General features: G+C 34.0%; 1 protein-coding gene across 1 annotated transcript in view; it reads left to right on the plus strand.

The window, feature by feature from the left end:
- The first annotated feature begins 535 nt into the window (after positions 1–535).
- Positions 536–14075, plus strand: part of LOC124268785 (titin-like) — a 32647-nt gene continuing 19107 nt past the window's right edge. Inside the window, exons 1-5 of the mRNA XM_046703808.1 lie at positions 536–568; positions 10089–10347; positions 11090–11365; positions 12413–12679; positions 13500–13766. Of these exons, the coding sequence (XP_046559764.1) occupies positions 536–568; positions 10089–10347; positions 11090–11365; positions 12413–12679; positions 13500–13766 (1102 nt within the window). The remainder of the gene's footprint in view (positions 569–10088; positions 10348–11089; positions 11366–12412; positions 12680–13499; positions 13767–14075) is intronic.

The raw sequence follows: 14075 nt of genomic DNA on the forward strand, positions 1-14075 counted from the left end.
GACTGAGCACGGGCGTCGTTTCTATACATAAAACAATTTTATTACAATGTCAAAAATAACCTTCATTATTGCCAACGTAAACTTTTTGCAACTGACACAATTCCTCGTTTGGGTTGAAAGTTTAAAAAAGACCCACTATTAAATCATATAATCCTCTCTGCTAAAATAAAACATTAACATTTGCACTCTGAATAAAATGTATCCAAAATTGAATAATTTGTTAGAGTTTTTAAAAGATACATTCAAAGTTGAAAAAAATATTTCCAACAGAAATAATGATTTTGATATTTTTCTTTAAAAAATGGTCTCAACTATTCCCAGTTTTTTTAACCTGACGACGTCGGTTAACTTTAGCCAAACCGGTTAATCAAAAGAAATAATTATTTTGATAAAAATGTTTATGAAAATGGTCTCCATTATTCCGGTTATTTAGCACGATGACTTCGGTTTTAAAGCATATGTTCCAACATGTGTTTTGTTCTCATCTTTAAAAAGTTGGTTATTGCACGATTGATGCTCATGGATATATTTCATTATGGCCTTGAGCATGAAGTCCAATTTCAATATGGTAACTTATCATTTGTAGCATAACTGCCACGGGGCTTGTGAGCGAAGACCGATTAATGTGTCACCATGAGTTTTCAATTTCTAATGAAATATTTTATGAACGTTATTATTATTCGAAACAGAGCCTTCAGCGTGACGAACGATGCTAGGCTACCTCGCCGCCCGCTTATGTTAATTTTTGATGCCTTAGTAAACACGCCCATCTCAAGAAATTGCAGACAAGTTGATATGCACCTCTGAATCGCAGAAGCAATCTATTGTTCCTGGCAAAATTGTTACGGAATCTTTTTTAACGTCAGAAATATATGTTGACGAAGACATGGTTGAGATATTTAACCTAATCTTGCTTCATGTCTCGCGGATGACCTTCATATAGAGTAAATTTCAGAATGGCCTAGTGTTAAGCCCGCCCATCAAGTGAAAGACTATTCATCTATCATGGTTGAGTGTGGAATCACGAGAAAAAAATAGAATAAACCATTACATATTTTCTTTCGCAAATTAGTTGCCATGTTTCTAATCAGTGATATAACATTACACCAGAGTGAGACCTTGTCGAACAGGTTTGCAATTAGCCCTCTTGTTACCAGCAAGGGGTGCATTCTGCAAATCCCATATTGTCAGATTAATCCTGGTGTTGAACACTACACAATAGGTTTGCAATTACCAAGGGTTCTTTTAATCTCTGTGACAATGGGTCTGAACCCTTGATGTCTATGTGCCTGCTCAGGCGATCAGTACATACAGAGCTGTCTATTTCCGACCGGTCCTGCCGGTCGAAGGTGTATCTGACAACAGTGGCTAAACAGTAGTGGGTAGGGTTCCTAGAAAATACTTATCGAGGTATTCATTCGTTGCATGCTTTCTATTGCATAATCGTGAAATGATGCTGACATATGATTGGTGATCCCGAGGTTATCGTGAAGGGTTCCAGTATTTATTATACAGTTTGGTAGTGGCTGCCTGTGCATCATTAAGCATTTGTGCAAGTGATTTCACTGACAGCATCAAAGTTCAGGGTTGGCTTTGAGCATTCCAGTATCTCCATCTTTGGGGTATGTTACTATCAATTCATGGTTTGCATTTTCCACATGCACTAGTACTTGCATCTAAGTTATTTGCTAGCATAGCTTCATAGTATGATGGTTGTATCTTGCATTAGTTTATACGCAGAGTAAGTTGACTGCGACAATTTCATCGTCTGATGGTTGTATCTTGCATTAGTATATACGCAGTTGAAGTTGACTGCGACAATTTCATCGAATGATGGATGTATCTTGCATTAGTATGTACGCAGTTTAAGTTGACCGCGACAATTTCATCGAATGATGGTTGTATCTTGCATTAGTATGTACGCAGTTTAAGTTGACTGCGACAATTTCATCGAATGATGGTTGTATCTTGCATTAGTATGTACGCAGTTTAAGTTGACTACGACAATTTCACCGAATGATGGTTGTGTCTTGCATTAGCTTATACGCAGTTTAAGTTGACTGCGACAATTTCATCGAATGATGGTTGTGTCTTGCATTAGTTTATACGCAGTTTAAGTTGACTGCGACAATTTCATCGAATGATGGTTGTATATTGCATTAGTTTATACACAGTTATGTTGAATGACTATTCCAGAGTGAGGTACTTACTTTATATACACTTTCATATGTACAGGTGAGTGTGTAAATGAGTATATTAGACTAAGATAGTTACTTTATATACACTTGGATATGTACAGGTGAATGTAATGATTATATCAGAGTGAGATAGTTACTTTATACACAACAGGATATGTATCAGTTTGTGTGTAAATGATTATATCAGCGTGAGATAGTTACATTATATACAACAGGATATGTAAAGTTTTGTGTGTGTAAATGATTATATCAGGGTGAGATAGTTGCTTTATTTTCAACAGGATATGTGTAAAGTTTGTGTGTAAATGATTATATCAGGGCCCGATAGTTGCTTTATTTTCAACAGGATATGTGTAAGTTTGTGTGTAAATGATTATATCAGAGTGAGATAGTTACTTTATACACAACAGGATATGTATAAGTTTGTGTGTAAATGATTATATCAGAGTGAGATTGTTATATTATTTTCAACAGAAAATATATAAGTAAGTGTGTAAATAATTATATCAGAGTGCGGTAGTTGCTTTTTTTTCAACAGGATAAGTGTAAGTTTGTGTGTAAATGATTATATCAGTCTGAGATAGTTACTTTATATACAACAGGATATGTATAAGTTTGTGTGTAAATGATTATATCAGAGTGAGATAGTTACTTTATACACAACAGGATATGTATAAGTTTGTGTGTAAATGATTATATCAGAGTGAGATAGTTACTTTATACACAACAGGGTATGTATAAGTTAGTGTGTAAATGATTATATCAGTGTGAGATAGTTACTTTATATACAACAGGATATGTATAAGTAAGTTTGTAAATTATTATATCAGAGTGAGATAGTTACTTTATACACAACAGGGTATGTATAAGTTAGTGTGTAAATGATAAGATCAGTGTGAGATGGTTACTTTATATCCAACAGGATATGTATAAGTTAGTGTGTAAATGATTATATCTGAGTGAGATAGTTACTTTATATACAACAGGATATGTATAAGTTAGTGTGTAAATGATTATACCAGTGTGAGATAGTTACTTTATATACAACAGGATATGTATAAGTTAGTGTGTAAATGATTATATCAGAGTGAGATTGTTATATTATTTTCAACAGAAAATATATAAGTAAGTGTGTAAATAATTATATCAGAGTGCGGTAGTTGCTTTTTTTTCAACAGGATATGTGTAAGTTTGTGTGTAAATGATTATATCAGTCTGAGATAGTTACTTTATACACAACAGGATATGTATAAGTTTGAGTGTAAATGATTATATTAGAGTGAGATAGTTACCTTATACACAACAGGATATGTATACGTTTGAGTGTAAATGATTATATTAGAGTGAGATAGTTACCTTATACACAACAGGGTATGTATAAGTTTGTGTGTAAATGATTATATCAGAGTGATATAGTTACTTTATACACAACAGGGTATGTATAAGTTAGTGTGTAAATGATTATATCAGTGTGAGATAGTTACTTTATATACAACAGGATATGTATAAGTAAGTTTGTAAATTATTATATCAGAGTGAGATAGTTACTTTATACACAACAGGGTATGTATAAGTTAGTGTGTAAATGATAAGATCAGTGTGAGATGGTTACTTTATATGCAACAGGATATGTATAAGTTAGTGTGTAAATGATTATATCTGAGTGAGATAGTTACTTTATATACAACAGGATATGTATAAGTTAGTGTGTAAATGATTATACCAGTGTGAGATAGCTACTTTATATTCAACAGGATATGTATAAGCTTGTGTGTAAATGATTATGTCAGAGTAACATAGTTGCTTTAAATACAACAGGGTGTGTATAAGTTTGGGTGTAAATGGTTATATCATTGTGAGATAGCTTCTTTATACTCAACAGCGTATGTATAAGCTTGTGTGTAAATGATTATATCAGAGTGACATAGTTACTTTATACACAACAGGGTATGTATAAGTTAGTTTGTAAATGATTATATCAGAGTGAGATAGTTACTTTATACACAACAGGGTATGTATAAGGTAGTCTGTAAATGATTATATCAGTGTGAGATACTTACTTTATATACAAAGGGGTATAAGTAAGCTTGTGTGTAACTGATTATATCAGTCTGAGAGAGTTATTTTATGCTCAAATGATGTGTATAATTTAGTGTGTAAATGATTATACGAGTGTGATATAGTTACTTTATATACACCAGGATATGTATATGTTAGTGTGTAAATGATTATATCAGTTTGAGATAGTTCCTTTATACTCAACAGTGTATCTATAAGTTAGTTGTGTAAATTATTATATCAGCGTGAGATAGTTACTTTATATACAACAGGGTATGTATAAGTTTGTGTGTAAATGATTATATCAGTGCGAGAGAGTTACTTTATATGCAACAGGGTATGTATAATTTAGTTTGTAAATGATAATAACAGTGTGAGACAGTTACTTTATACACAACAGGGTATGTACAAGTTAGTGTGTATATGATTATTTCAGCGTGATATAGTTACTTTATATACAACAGGATATGTATAAGGTAGTTTGTAAATTATTATATCAGATCGAGATAGTTACTTTATATACAACAGGATATGTATAAGCTAGAGTGGAAATGATAATATCAGTGTGAGATAGTTACTTTATATGCAAGAGGATATGTATAAGCTTGTATGTAAATGATTATATCAGAGTGAGATAGTTGCTTTATTTACACAACAGGATATGTGTAAGTTTGTGTGTAAATGATTATATCAGAGTGAGATAGTTACTTTATACACAACAGGATATGTATAAGTTTGTGTGTAAATGATTATATCAGAGTGAGATTGTTATATTATTTTCAACAGAAAATATATAAGTAAGTGTGTAAATAATTATATCAGAGTGCGGTAGTTGCTTTTTTTTCAACAGGATAAGTGTAAGTTTGTGTGTAAATGATTATATCAGTCTGAGATAGTTACTTTATATACAACAGGATATGTATAAGTTTGTGTGTAAATGATTATATCAGAGTGAGATAGTTACTTTATACACAACAGGATATGTATACGTTTGAGTGTAAATGATTATGTCAGAGTAACATAGTTGCTTTAAATACAACAGGGTCTGTATAAGTTTGTGTGTAAATGATTATATCAGAGTGAGATAGTTACTTTATACACAACAGGGTATGTATAAGTTAGTGTGTAAATGATTATATCAGTGTGAGATAGTTACTTTATACACAACAGGATATGTATAAGTAAGTTTGTAAATGATTATATCAGAGTGAGATAGTTACTTTATACACAACAGGGTATGTATAAGTTAGTGTGTAAATGATAAGATCAGTGTGAGATGGTTACTTCATATGCAACAGGATATGTATAAGTTAGTGTGTAAATGATTATATCTGAGTGAGATAGTTACTTTATATACAACAGGATATGTATAAGTTAGTATGTAAATGATTATACCAGTGTGAGATAGTTACTTTATATACAACAGGATATGTATAAGTTAGTGTGTAAATGATTATATCAGAGTGAGATTGTTATATTATTTTCAACAGAAAATATATAAGTAAGTGTGTAAATAATTATATCAGAGTGCGGTAGTTGCTTTTTTTTCAACAGGATATGTGTAAGTTTGTGTGTAAATGATTATATCAGTCTGAGATAGTTACTTTATATACAACAGGATATGTATAAGTTTGTGTGTAAATGATTATATCAGAGTGAGATAGTTACTTTATACACAACAGGATATGTATAAGTTTGTGTGTAAATGATTATATCAGTCTGAGATAGTTACTTTATATACAACAGGATATGTATAAGTTTGTGTGTAAATGATTATATCACAGTGAGATAGTTACTTTATACACAACAGGATATGTATACGTTTGAGTGTAAATGATTATATTAGAGTGAGATAGTTACTTTATACACAACAGGATATGTATAAGTTTGTGTGTAAATGATTATATCAGAGTGAGATAGTTACTTTATACACAACAGGATATGTATAAGGTAGTCTGTAAATGATTATATCAGTGTGAGATACTTACTTTATATACAAAGGGGTATAAGTAAGCTTGTGTGTAACTGATTATATCAGTCTGAGAGAGTTATTTTATGCTCAAATGATGTGTATAATTTAGTGTGTAAATGATTATACGAGTGTGATATAGTTACTTTATATACACCAGGATATGTATATGTTAGTGTGTAAATGATTATATCAGTTTGAGATAGTTCCTTTATACTCAACAGTGTATCTATAAGTTAGTTGTGTAAATTATTATATCAGCGTGAGATAGTTACTTTATATACAACAGGGTATGTATAAGTTTGTGTGTAAATGATTATATCAGTGCGAGAGAGTTACTTTATATGCAACAGGGTATGTATAATTTAGTTTGTAAATGATAATAACAGTGTGAGACAGTTACTTTATACACAACAGGGTATGTACAAGTTAGTGTGTATATGATTATTTCAGCGTGATATAGTTACTTTATATACAACAGGATATGTATAAGGTAGTTTGTAAATTATTATTTCAGATCGAGATAGTTACTTTATATACAACAGGGTATGTATAAGCTAGAGTGTAAATGATAATATCAGTGTGAGATAGTTACTTTATATGCAACAGGATATGTATAAGTTAGTGTGTAAATGATTATATCTGACTGAGATAGTTACTTTATATACAACAAGGTATGTATAAGCTTGTATGTAAATGATTATATCAGAGTGAGATAGTTGCTTTATACACAACAGAATATGTATAAGTTAGTGTGTAAGTGATTATAACAGAGTGTAATAGTTTCTATATATACAACAGGGTATGTATAAGTTAGTGTGTAAATGATTATATTAGTGTGAGATAGTTGCTGTATACACAACAGGGTATTTATAAGTTTGGGTAAATGATTATATCAGAGTGAGATAATTACTTTATATACAACATGGTATGTATAAGTTTGTGTGTAAATGATTATTTCAGAGTGAGATAGTTACTACATACACACATGGGTATGTATAAGTTAGTTTGTAAATGATTATATCAGTGTGGGATACTTACTTTATATACAGCAGGGTATATATAAGCTTGTGTGTAACTGATTATATCAGTCTGAGATAGGTACTTTATGCTCAACATGATATGTATAATTTAGTGTGTAAATGATTATATCAGTGTGAGATAGTTACTTTACATACAACAGGGTATGTATGAGTTTGTGTGTAAATGAATATATCACAGTGAGATAGTTACTTTATATACACCAGGATATGTATAAATTAGTTTGTAAATTATTATATCAGAGTGAGATAGTTACCTTATATACAGCAGGGTATGTATAAGTTAAAGTGTAAATGATAATATCAGTGTGAGATGGTTACTTTATATGCAACAGGATATGTATAAGTTAGTGTGTAAATGATTATATCTGAGTGAGATAGTTACTTTATACACAGCAGGATATGTATAAGTTAGAGTGTAAATGATTATATCATTGTGAGATAGTTACTTTATATTCAACAGGGTATGTATAAGTTAGTGTGTAAATGATTATATCATTGTGAGATAGTTACTTTATACACAACAGGGTATGTATAAGTTAGTTTGTAAATGATTATATCAGCGTGTGATAGTTACTTTATATACAACAGGGTATGTATAAATTAGTGTGTACATGATTATATCTGAGTGAGATATATACGTTATATACAACAGGAGATGTATAAGTTAGTTTGTAAATGATTATATCAGCGTGTGATAGTTACTTTATTTACACAACAGGGTATGTATAAGTTAGTTTGTAAATGATTATATCAGAGTGAGATAGTTACTTTATACACAACAGGATATGTGTAAAGTAGTTTGTAACTGATTATATCAGAGTGAGATAGTTGCTTTATACACAACAGGATATGTGTAAGGTAGTTTGTAACTGATTATATCAGAGTGAGATAGTTGCTTTATACACAACAGGATATGTATAAGTTAGTGTGTAAGTGATTATAACAGAGTGTAATAGTTTCTTTATATACAACAGAGTATGTATAAGTTAGTGTGTAAATGATTATATTAGAGTGAGATAGTTGCTGTATACACAACAGGGTATTTATGAGTTTGGGTAAATGATTATATCAGAGTGAGATAATTACTTTATATACAACATGGTATGTATAAGTTTGTGTGTAAATGATTATTTCAGAGTGAGATAGTTACTACATACACAACATGGTATGTATAAGTTAGTTTGTAAATGATTATATCAGAGTGAGATAGTTACTTTACAGACAACAGGGTATGTATAAGTTAGTGTGTATATGATTATATCAGCGTGATATAGTTACTTTATATACAACAGGATATGTATAAGTTAGTCTGTAAATTATTATATCAGAGTGAGATAGTTACTTTATATACAGCAGGGTATGTATAAGTTAGAGTGTAAATGATAATATCAGTGTGAGATGGTTACTTTATATGCAACAGGATATGTATAAGTTAGTGTGTAAATGATTATATCTGAGTGAGATAGTTATTTTATACACAGCAGGATATGTATAAGTTAGATTGTAAATGATTATATCAGAGTCGGATAGTTACTTTATACACAACAGGATATGTATAAGTTAGTGTGTAAATGATTATATCATTGTGAGATAGTTACTTTATAGTGTGTAAATGATTATATCATTGTGAGATAGTTACTTTATATACAACAGGGTATGTATAAGTTAGTGTGTAAATGATTATATCATTGTGAGATAGTTACTTTATACACAACAGGGTATGTATAAGTTAGTTTGTAAATGATTATATCAGCGTGTGATAGTTACTTTATATACGACAGGGTATGTATAAGTTAGTGTGTAAATGATTATATCTGAGTGAGATAGTTACGTTATATACAACAGGATATGTATAAGTAAGTGTGTAAATGATTATGTCAGAGTGAGATAGTTACTTTATATACAACAGGGTATGTATAAGTTAGTGTATAAATGATAATATCAGTTTGAGATAGTTACTTTATACGCAACGTATACTTCAAACATACCCCAAAGTATATCACAAGTTATGTTTACCATTAATAGAAGATATTGAATCACATTTTAAATGTTACACATTTTTCACTATATATCAGTGTTTTGAATTATATTTAGTCATACTAGTTACCCATTTAACATTGCATCTAGATGAAGGCGTTTCTGTTCAGATGAACCCAAAATGCATGATGTTGCTACTTGTATTCATGGGTATAAGTCAACCATACCTGGTACACGGATGTAATGTATTCCTTGGTTTCAGGGTGCTGAGTGACGATGTGCAAGACAATGTTGTTACCGTTGCTGTGTGTGGTTCTCTGTTGTATCACCCCGTCACAGCAGCAAACGCCAGGTAACTGTGCATTTGACTTTCGTCAATATGCATGCATTTATTCATGGATACGTTTGGAGTTTAATGCATCTTGTATTGGCGGTTTCCTTATTGTTCCAGTCACGCCTCAATTTCCATTATACTACCTCCGGCTTTATTTATTGGAAAGCCAATGTTTCAATCCATTGATATGCAATGCCCATTCTAGAATAATAGTATTGCTATTAATAATAATAAATGATAACCCCTGTGTAATGCAGAAGGCTGCAGTGTTGGGGAGTCTACATATTCTCCGGTGGTGTCTTGGTGGGTTCGACTAGGCAGCGTTTCCTGGGAGAAGTCCCATTCGCTGTCTGGGCTGCGTGTAGAGGGGGCGAGGGCCCTGAGCTGATGATGAGCCTTACCAACCTGACTGTGCCAGGATCACCTGAACCCTCTCTGCTGCATTTTCATCTTAATCTGTAAAACTAAACAACAAAGTAGCACTTAACTGACGTATTTATTTTCGCCAGGTTTTCAGCTGGACCCTGCTGACGCCAACAGTACCGTGGGGTTTTGCCTACTTCCAGCTGATATTAACAGATGGAACCCAGGGAGATGGTAGCTGGTTTAGAAACGGTGTACGATTGACCGCGACTCCCGGAAAGATATTCATAACGGTTTCGAACAACGTAAGGCAAATCGTCATACAGAACATCGAGGCTGCAGACGCTGGTACCTACACATTTCGTGTGAATACCTTCCAGGTATCAGCCAGTCTTATTGTAAATGGTAAGCTTTATAATTTACTTAGACAATAAAGGGTATGATTTACAATGTTCTGTGAGTGAGTGAGCGCGTGCGTGAGTGAATGCGTGAGTGAACGAGCGAGTGACACATAAATTGGCGTAGGACCAATACTATTCATACAGTTACATACAGTACATACTTTCTCTCACATGACCGAGGATTCGAACCCGGCCCTTCAAGTCGATAAGGAAACGTGTGTAACATTTGTTCCATGTTTTTTTCAAATCACCAAGGTCCAGTCAACAATGAGGATATAAGATGTAACTCAAGGCAAATGTAACGTGAAATGTGCCAACTATTCTTACGTTTGCAATATAACTGTGTCTGACACATACTGGCACACTGTTTGATGTCCAGGTTTCATGTATTTCCATCGTAGTTGTACTAATGATCGGAATTTCACATCAGCGATTTGTACAGTTAATCGGTGCAGTAATGCACAAGTACAAGTCATGACAAGATATTAGTGGACACAGGATTTCAGTAATCGATGTAAACAAGAGTGTGAGTGAGTTTAGTGTTACGCCGCTTTAGCGATGTTACACAAAAAGCACGTATTCTACCCATGTGGGGAATCGAACCCAGGTCCTCTGAGCAAACACTTTACTCACTTGACTACCCCACCCCACCGATACAAACAAGAAGATTATTAAACAGCTTCAGTGAGAATGCAAGTTAAACTTTTCAATATTTCGCACAGTTTTCACGCAATGATCTGCTTCAGGGGTCCCCACACCCACTATCCAGTCTGGACTACCGAACCTGAATGTAGTAGCGGGAGCAACAGTTACCTTTGAGGCAACACTTTCACAAGCTAATATCAACAACGGAAGATGGATCAGGAATGGACAACAGCTAACTAACTCTAACAAGTATCAGATCTCAGTGACTGGACAAACACAACGTTTGGTAATCACAGGCGTCACGTCATCTGATGCTGGACAATACACCTACCAGGTTGGGTCTCTGCTAACTACGGGAACACTGACAGTGCAAACAGGTATGAATATATCTATCTCCTTATGTACAGCTCATGAGAATTAGCATTCTGTTGTGAGTCAAACACTTATAAGCCGTTTATGGATTTAGACAAATGATCCTGAATTCTCCCTGAACAGCTACAAAACAGTAGAAAACTAAAATCCAACTTTTAGAAAAGGCCAAGCGCTGTTTTACTTTGTGGAGAGTATTATTGAAACTGAAGGGATATTATCATTTGTTCAGGTCATGCTGTTAGAGTTTATGTTTGTCAAAAAGAGATCAATCCCACAATTGTGTCATACACTTGGAAACCTTAAGATAACACACACACACACACACACACACACATTAACACAAACCCGAACATTCAGGTTAAAAAATGCCAACATTTGGGATGACTGTGAAAGTAATTTAATCACAAGGCAAATGTAACATGTGTGTCCAAGATCACCACAAAAACAACACAAGTCTTTCTTTGCGTTGAAGCTATTGATGCGAGTAATCCTTGAGATAATGCTCATCGATTTCATTCTGTGTACTGGTTTTCATTCAGTTAATGATTCGAGTGACGTTGCCTTGGAAACACGACATGTGTCAACGAGATTATCAAACCTGCACGGACATTTGATATCAATCAAACATTCGGGTTCATTGTTACTGAATATTAGCAGTAAAAACGATTTAACTTCGAACTCATTCTGTTCGCGTTGACCAATCCCATTTTCGCTATCACACGATATGAGCTGCTAACACAAATGAGTGCAATCCAAGTAACGTCCTTGTGAAACTACATTTATCACGGTGTGGCAGGAATGGCTAGAAAGTCATAAACTTCTATTGCTTTGATGAGCCCCATGAGCACAGATACGGTTCTGGCAAACCAAGGATCACAGTCATTGTGATCTGAATTCGATCCCCAAAATGACTAGATCCTGGCACAGGGAATCATATCGTATTTAAACCGACAGATACGTCCCCCAGTTAACAAATACGGATCTCTAAACATCTTTATTAAATACTGTTACTACTACTGTGAGCATGAATATATAATATTTTCCAGCTACAGCGTTAAGCATACTCACTCAACTACAGAACCTGAATGTAGTGTCGGGAGCAACAGTTACCTTCGAGGCAACACTTTCACAAGCTAATATCAACAATGGAAGATGGATCAGGAATGGACAACAGCTAACCAACTCTAACAAGTATCAGATCTCAGTGATTGGACAAACACAACGTTTGATAATCACAGGCGCTACGGCATCTGATGCTGGACAATATGCCTACCAGGTTGGGATTCTGACAACTGCAGGAATACTGACAGTGCAATCTGGTATGAATATATCTGTCTCCCTATGTACACTTGTGAAAATTAGCATTCTGTTGTGAGTCAAACACTTTGGCTTTCGTATTTAGACAAATGGTCCTGAGTTCTCTCTGAATAGCTATAAAACACTATAAAACTAAAATCCAACTTTTAGAAATCACCTGCCAGGCTTTGTTTTACTTTCTGGAGAGTATTGTTGAAACTGAAGGGATATTATGTTTTTTGTTCAGGTCATGTTGTTGTGGTGATTTGTTTGGAATTTTTTTTCTCAAAACGAGATGAGTCCCACAATTATTTCATACGCTTGGAAACGTTAAATTAAACCATACACACAATATGAACACGAACCCGAGCATTCAGTTTATAATATGCCAACATCGCAGATGCAAGCATTCGGGTTCATTGTTACTAAATATGATCATGTAACATGATTAAACTTTGCACACATTCTGTTCGTGTTGACCAATCCCATTTTTGCTATCACACGATATGAGCTGCTAACACAATATAGTGCAATGCTAAGTAACGTGGAACAGTAGTAATATCGGCCGTGTGAAACTACCTATAACCCGTGTGACGGGAAGGGCTGGAGTGTTGCAAGTCGTACACCTCTATTGCTTTAATGAGGCGGTGCTGACAACCCAAGGATCACAGTCGTTGAGGATGGAACTCGATCCCCAAACTGACTAGATCCTGGCACAGGGAATCATGTCGTATTTAAACCAACAGATACGTCCCCCAATCAACAAATATGGATCTCTAAACATCTTTATTCAATACTGTTACGACAACCGTGAGCATGAATATATAATTTTGTCATCAACAGCGTTAAGCATACTCACTCAACTACAGAACCAGAATGTAGCACCGGGAGCAACAGCGACCTTCCAGGCAACACTTTCACAAGCTAATATCAACAACGGAAGATGGATCAGGAATGGACAACAGCTAACTAACTCTAACAAGTATCAGATCTCAGTGATTGGACAAACACAACGTTTGGTAATCACAGGCGTGACGTCATCTGATGCTGGAAATTACGCCTACCAGGTTGAGTCTCAGACAACTACGGGAACACTGACTGTACAAACAGGTAAGAATATATCTGTCTCAGAAGAATAGAAGAAAACTAAAATCCAACTTTTAGAAATGATCTGTCAGGTTTTGTTTTCATTTTTGGAGAGTATTATTGAAACTGAAGGAATATTGTCATTTGGTCAGGTCATTTTGCTGTGTGTTTTGTCAAAGAGACACCAGTGCCACAATTGTTTCATACACTTGTAGGTTTACCATCAATCACACCACACATGCACAATATAAACACAAACCCGAACATTCAGGTTGAAATGTTCGGGGATGACTGTGAAAGAGAAAATTTAATTACCAGGCAATTGTGACATCT

The sequence above is a fragment of the Haliotis rubra genome, unplaced genomic scaffold (genome assembly GCF_003918875.1).
Source record: "Haliotis rubra isolate DU_JTF1 unplaced genomic scaffold, ASM391887v1 Scf14, whole genome shotgun sequence".
In the NCBI taxonomy this organism is placed as follows: Eukaryota; Metazoa; Mollusca; class Gastropoda; order Lepetellida; family Haliotidae; genus Haliotis; species Haliotis rubra.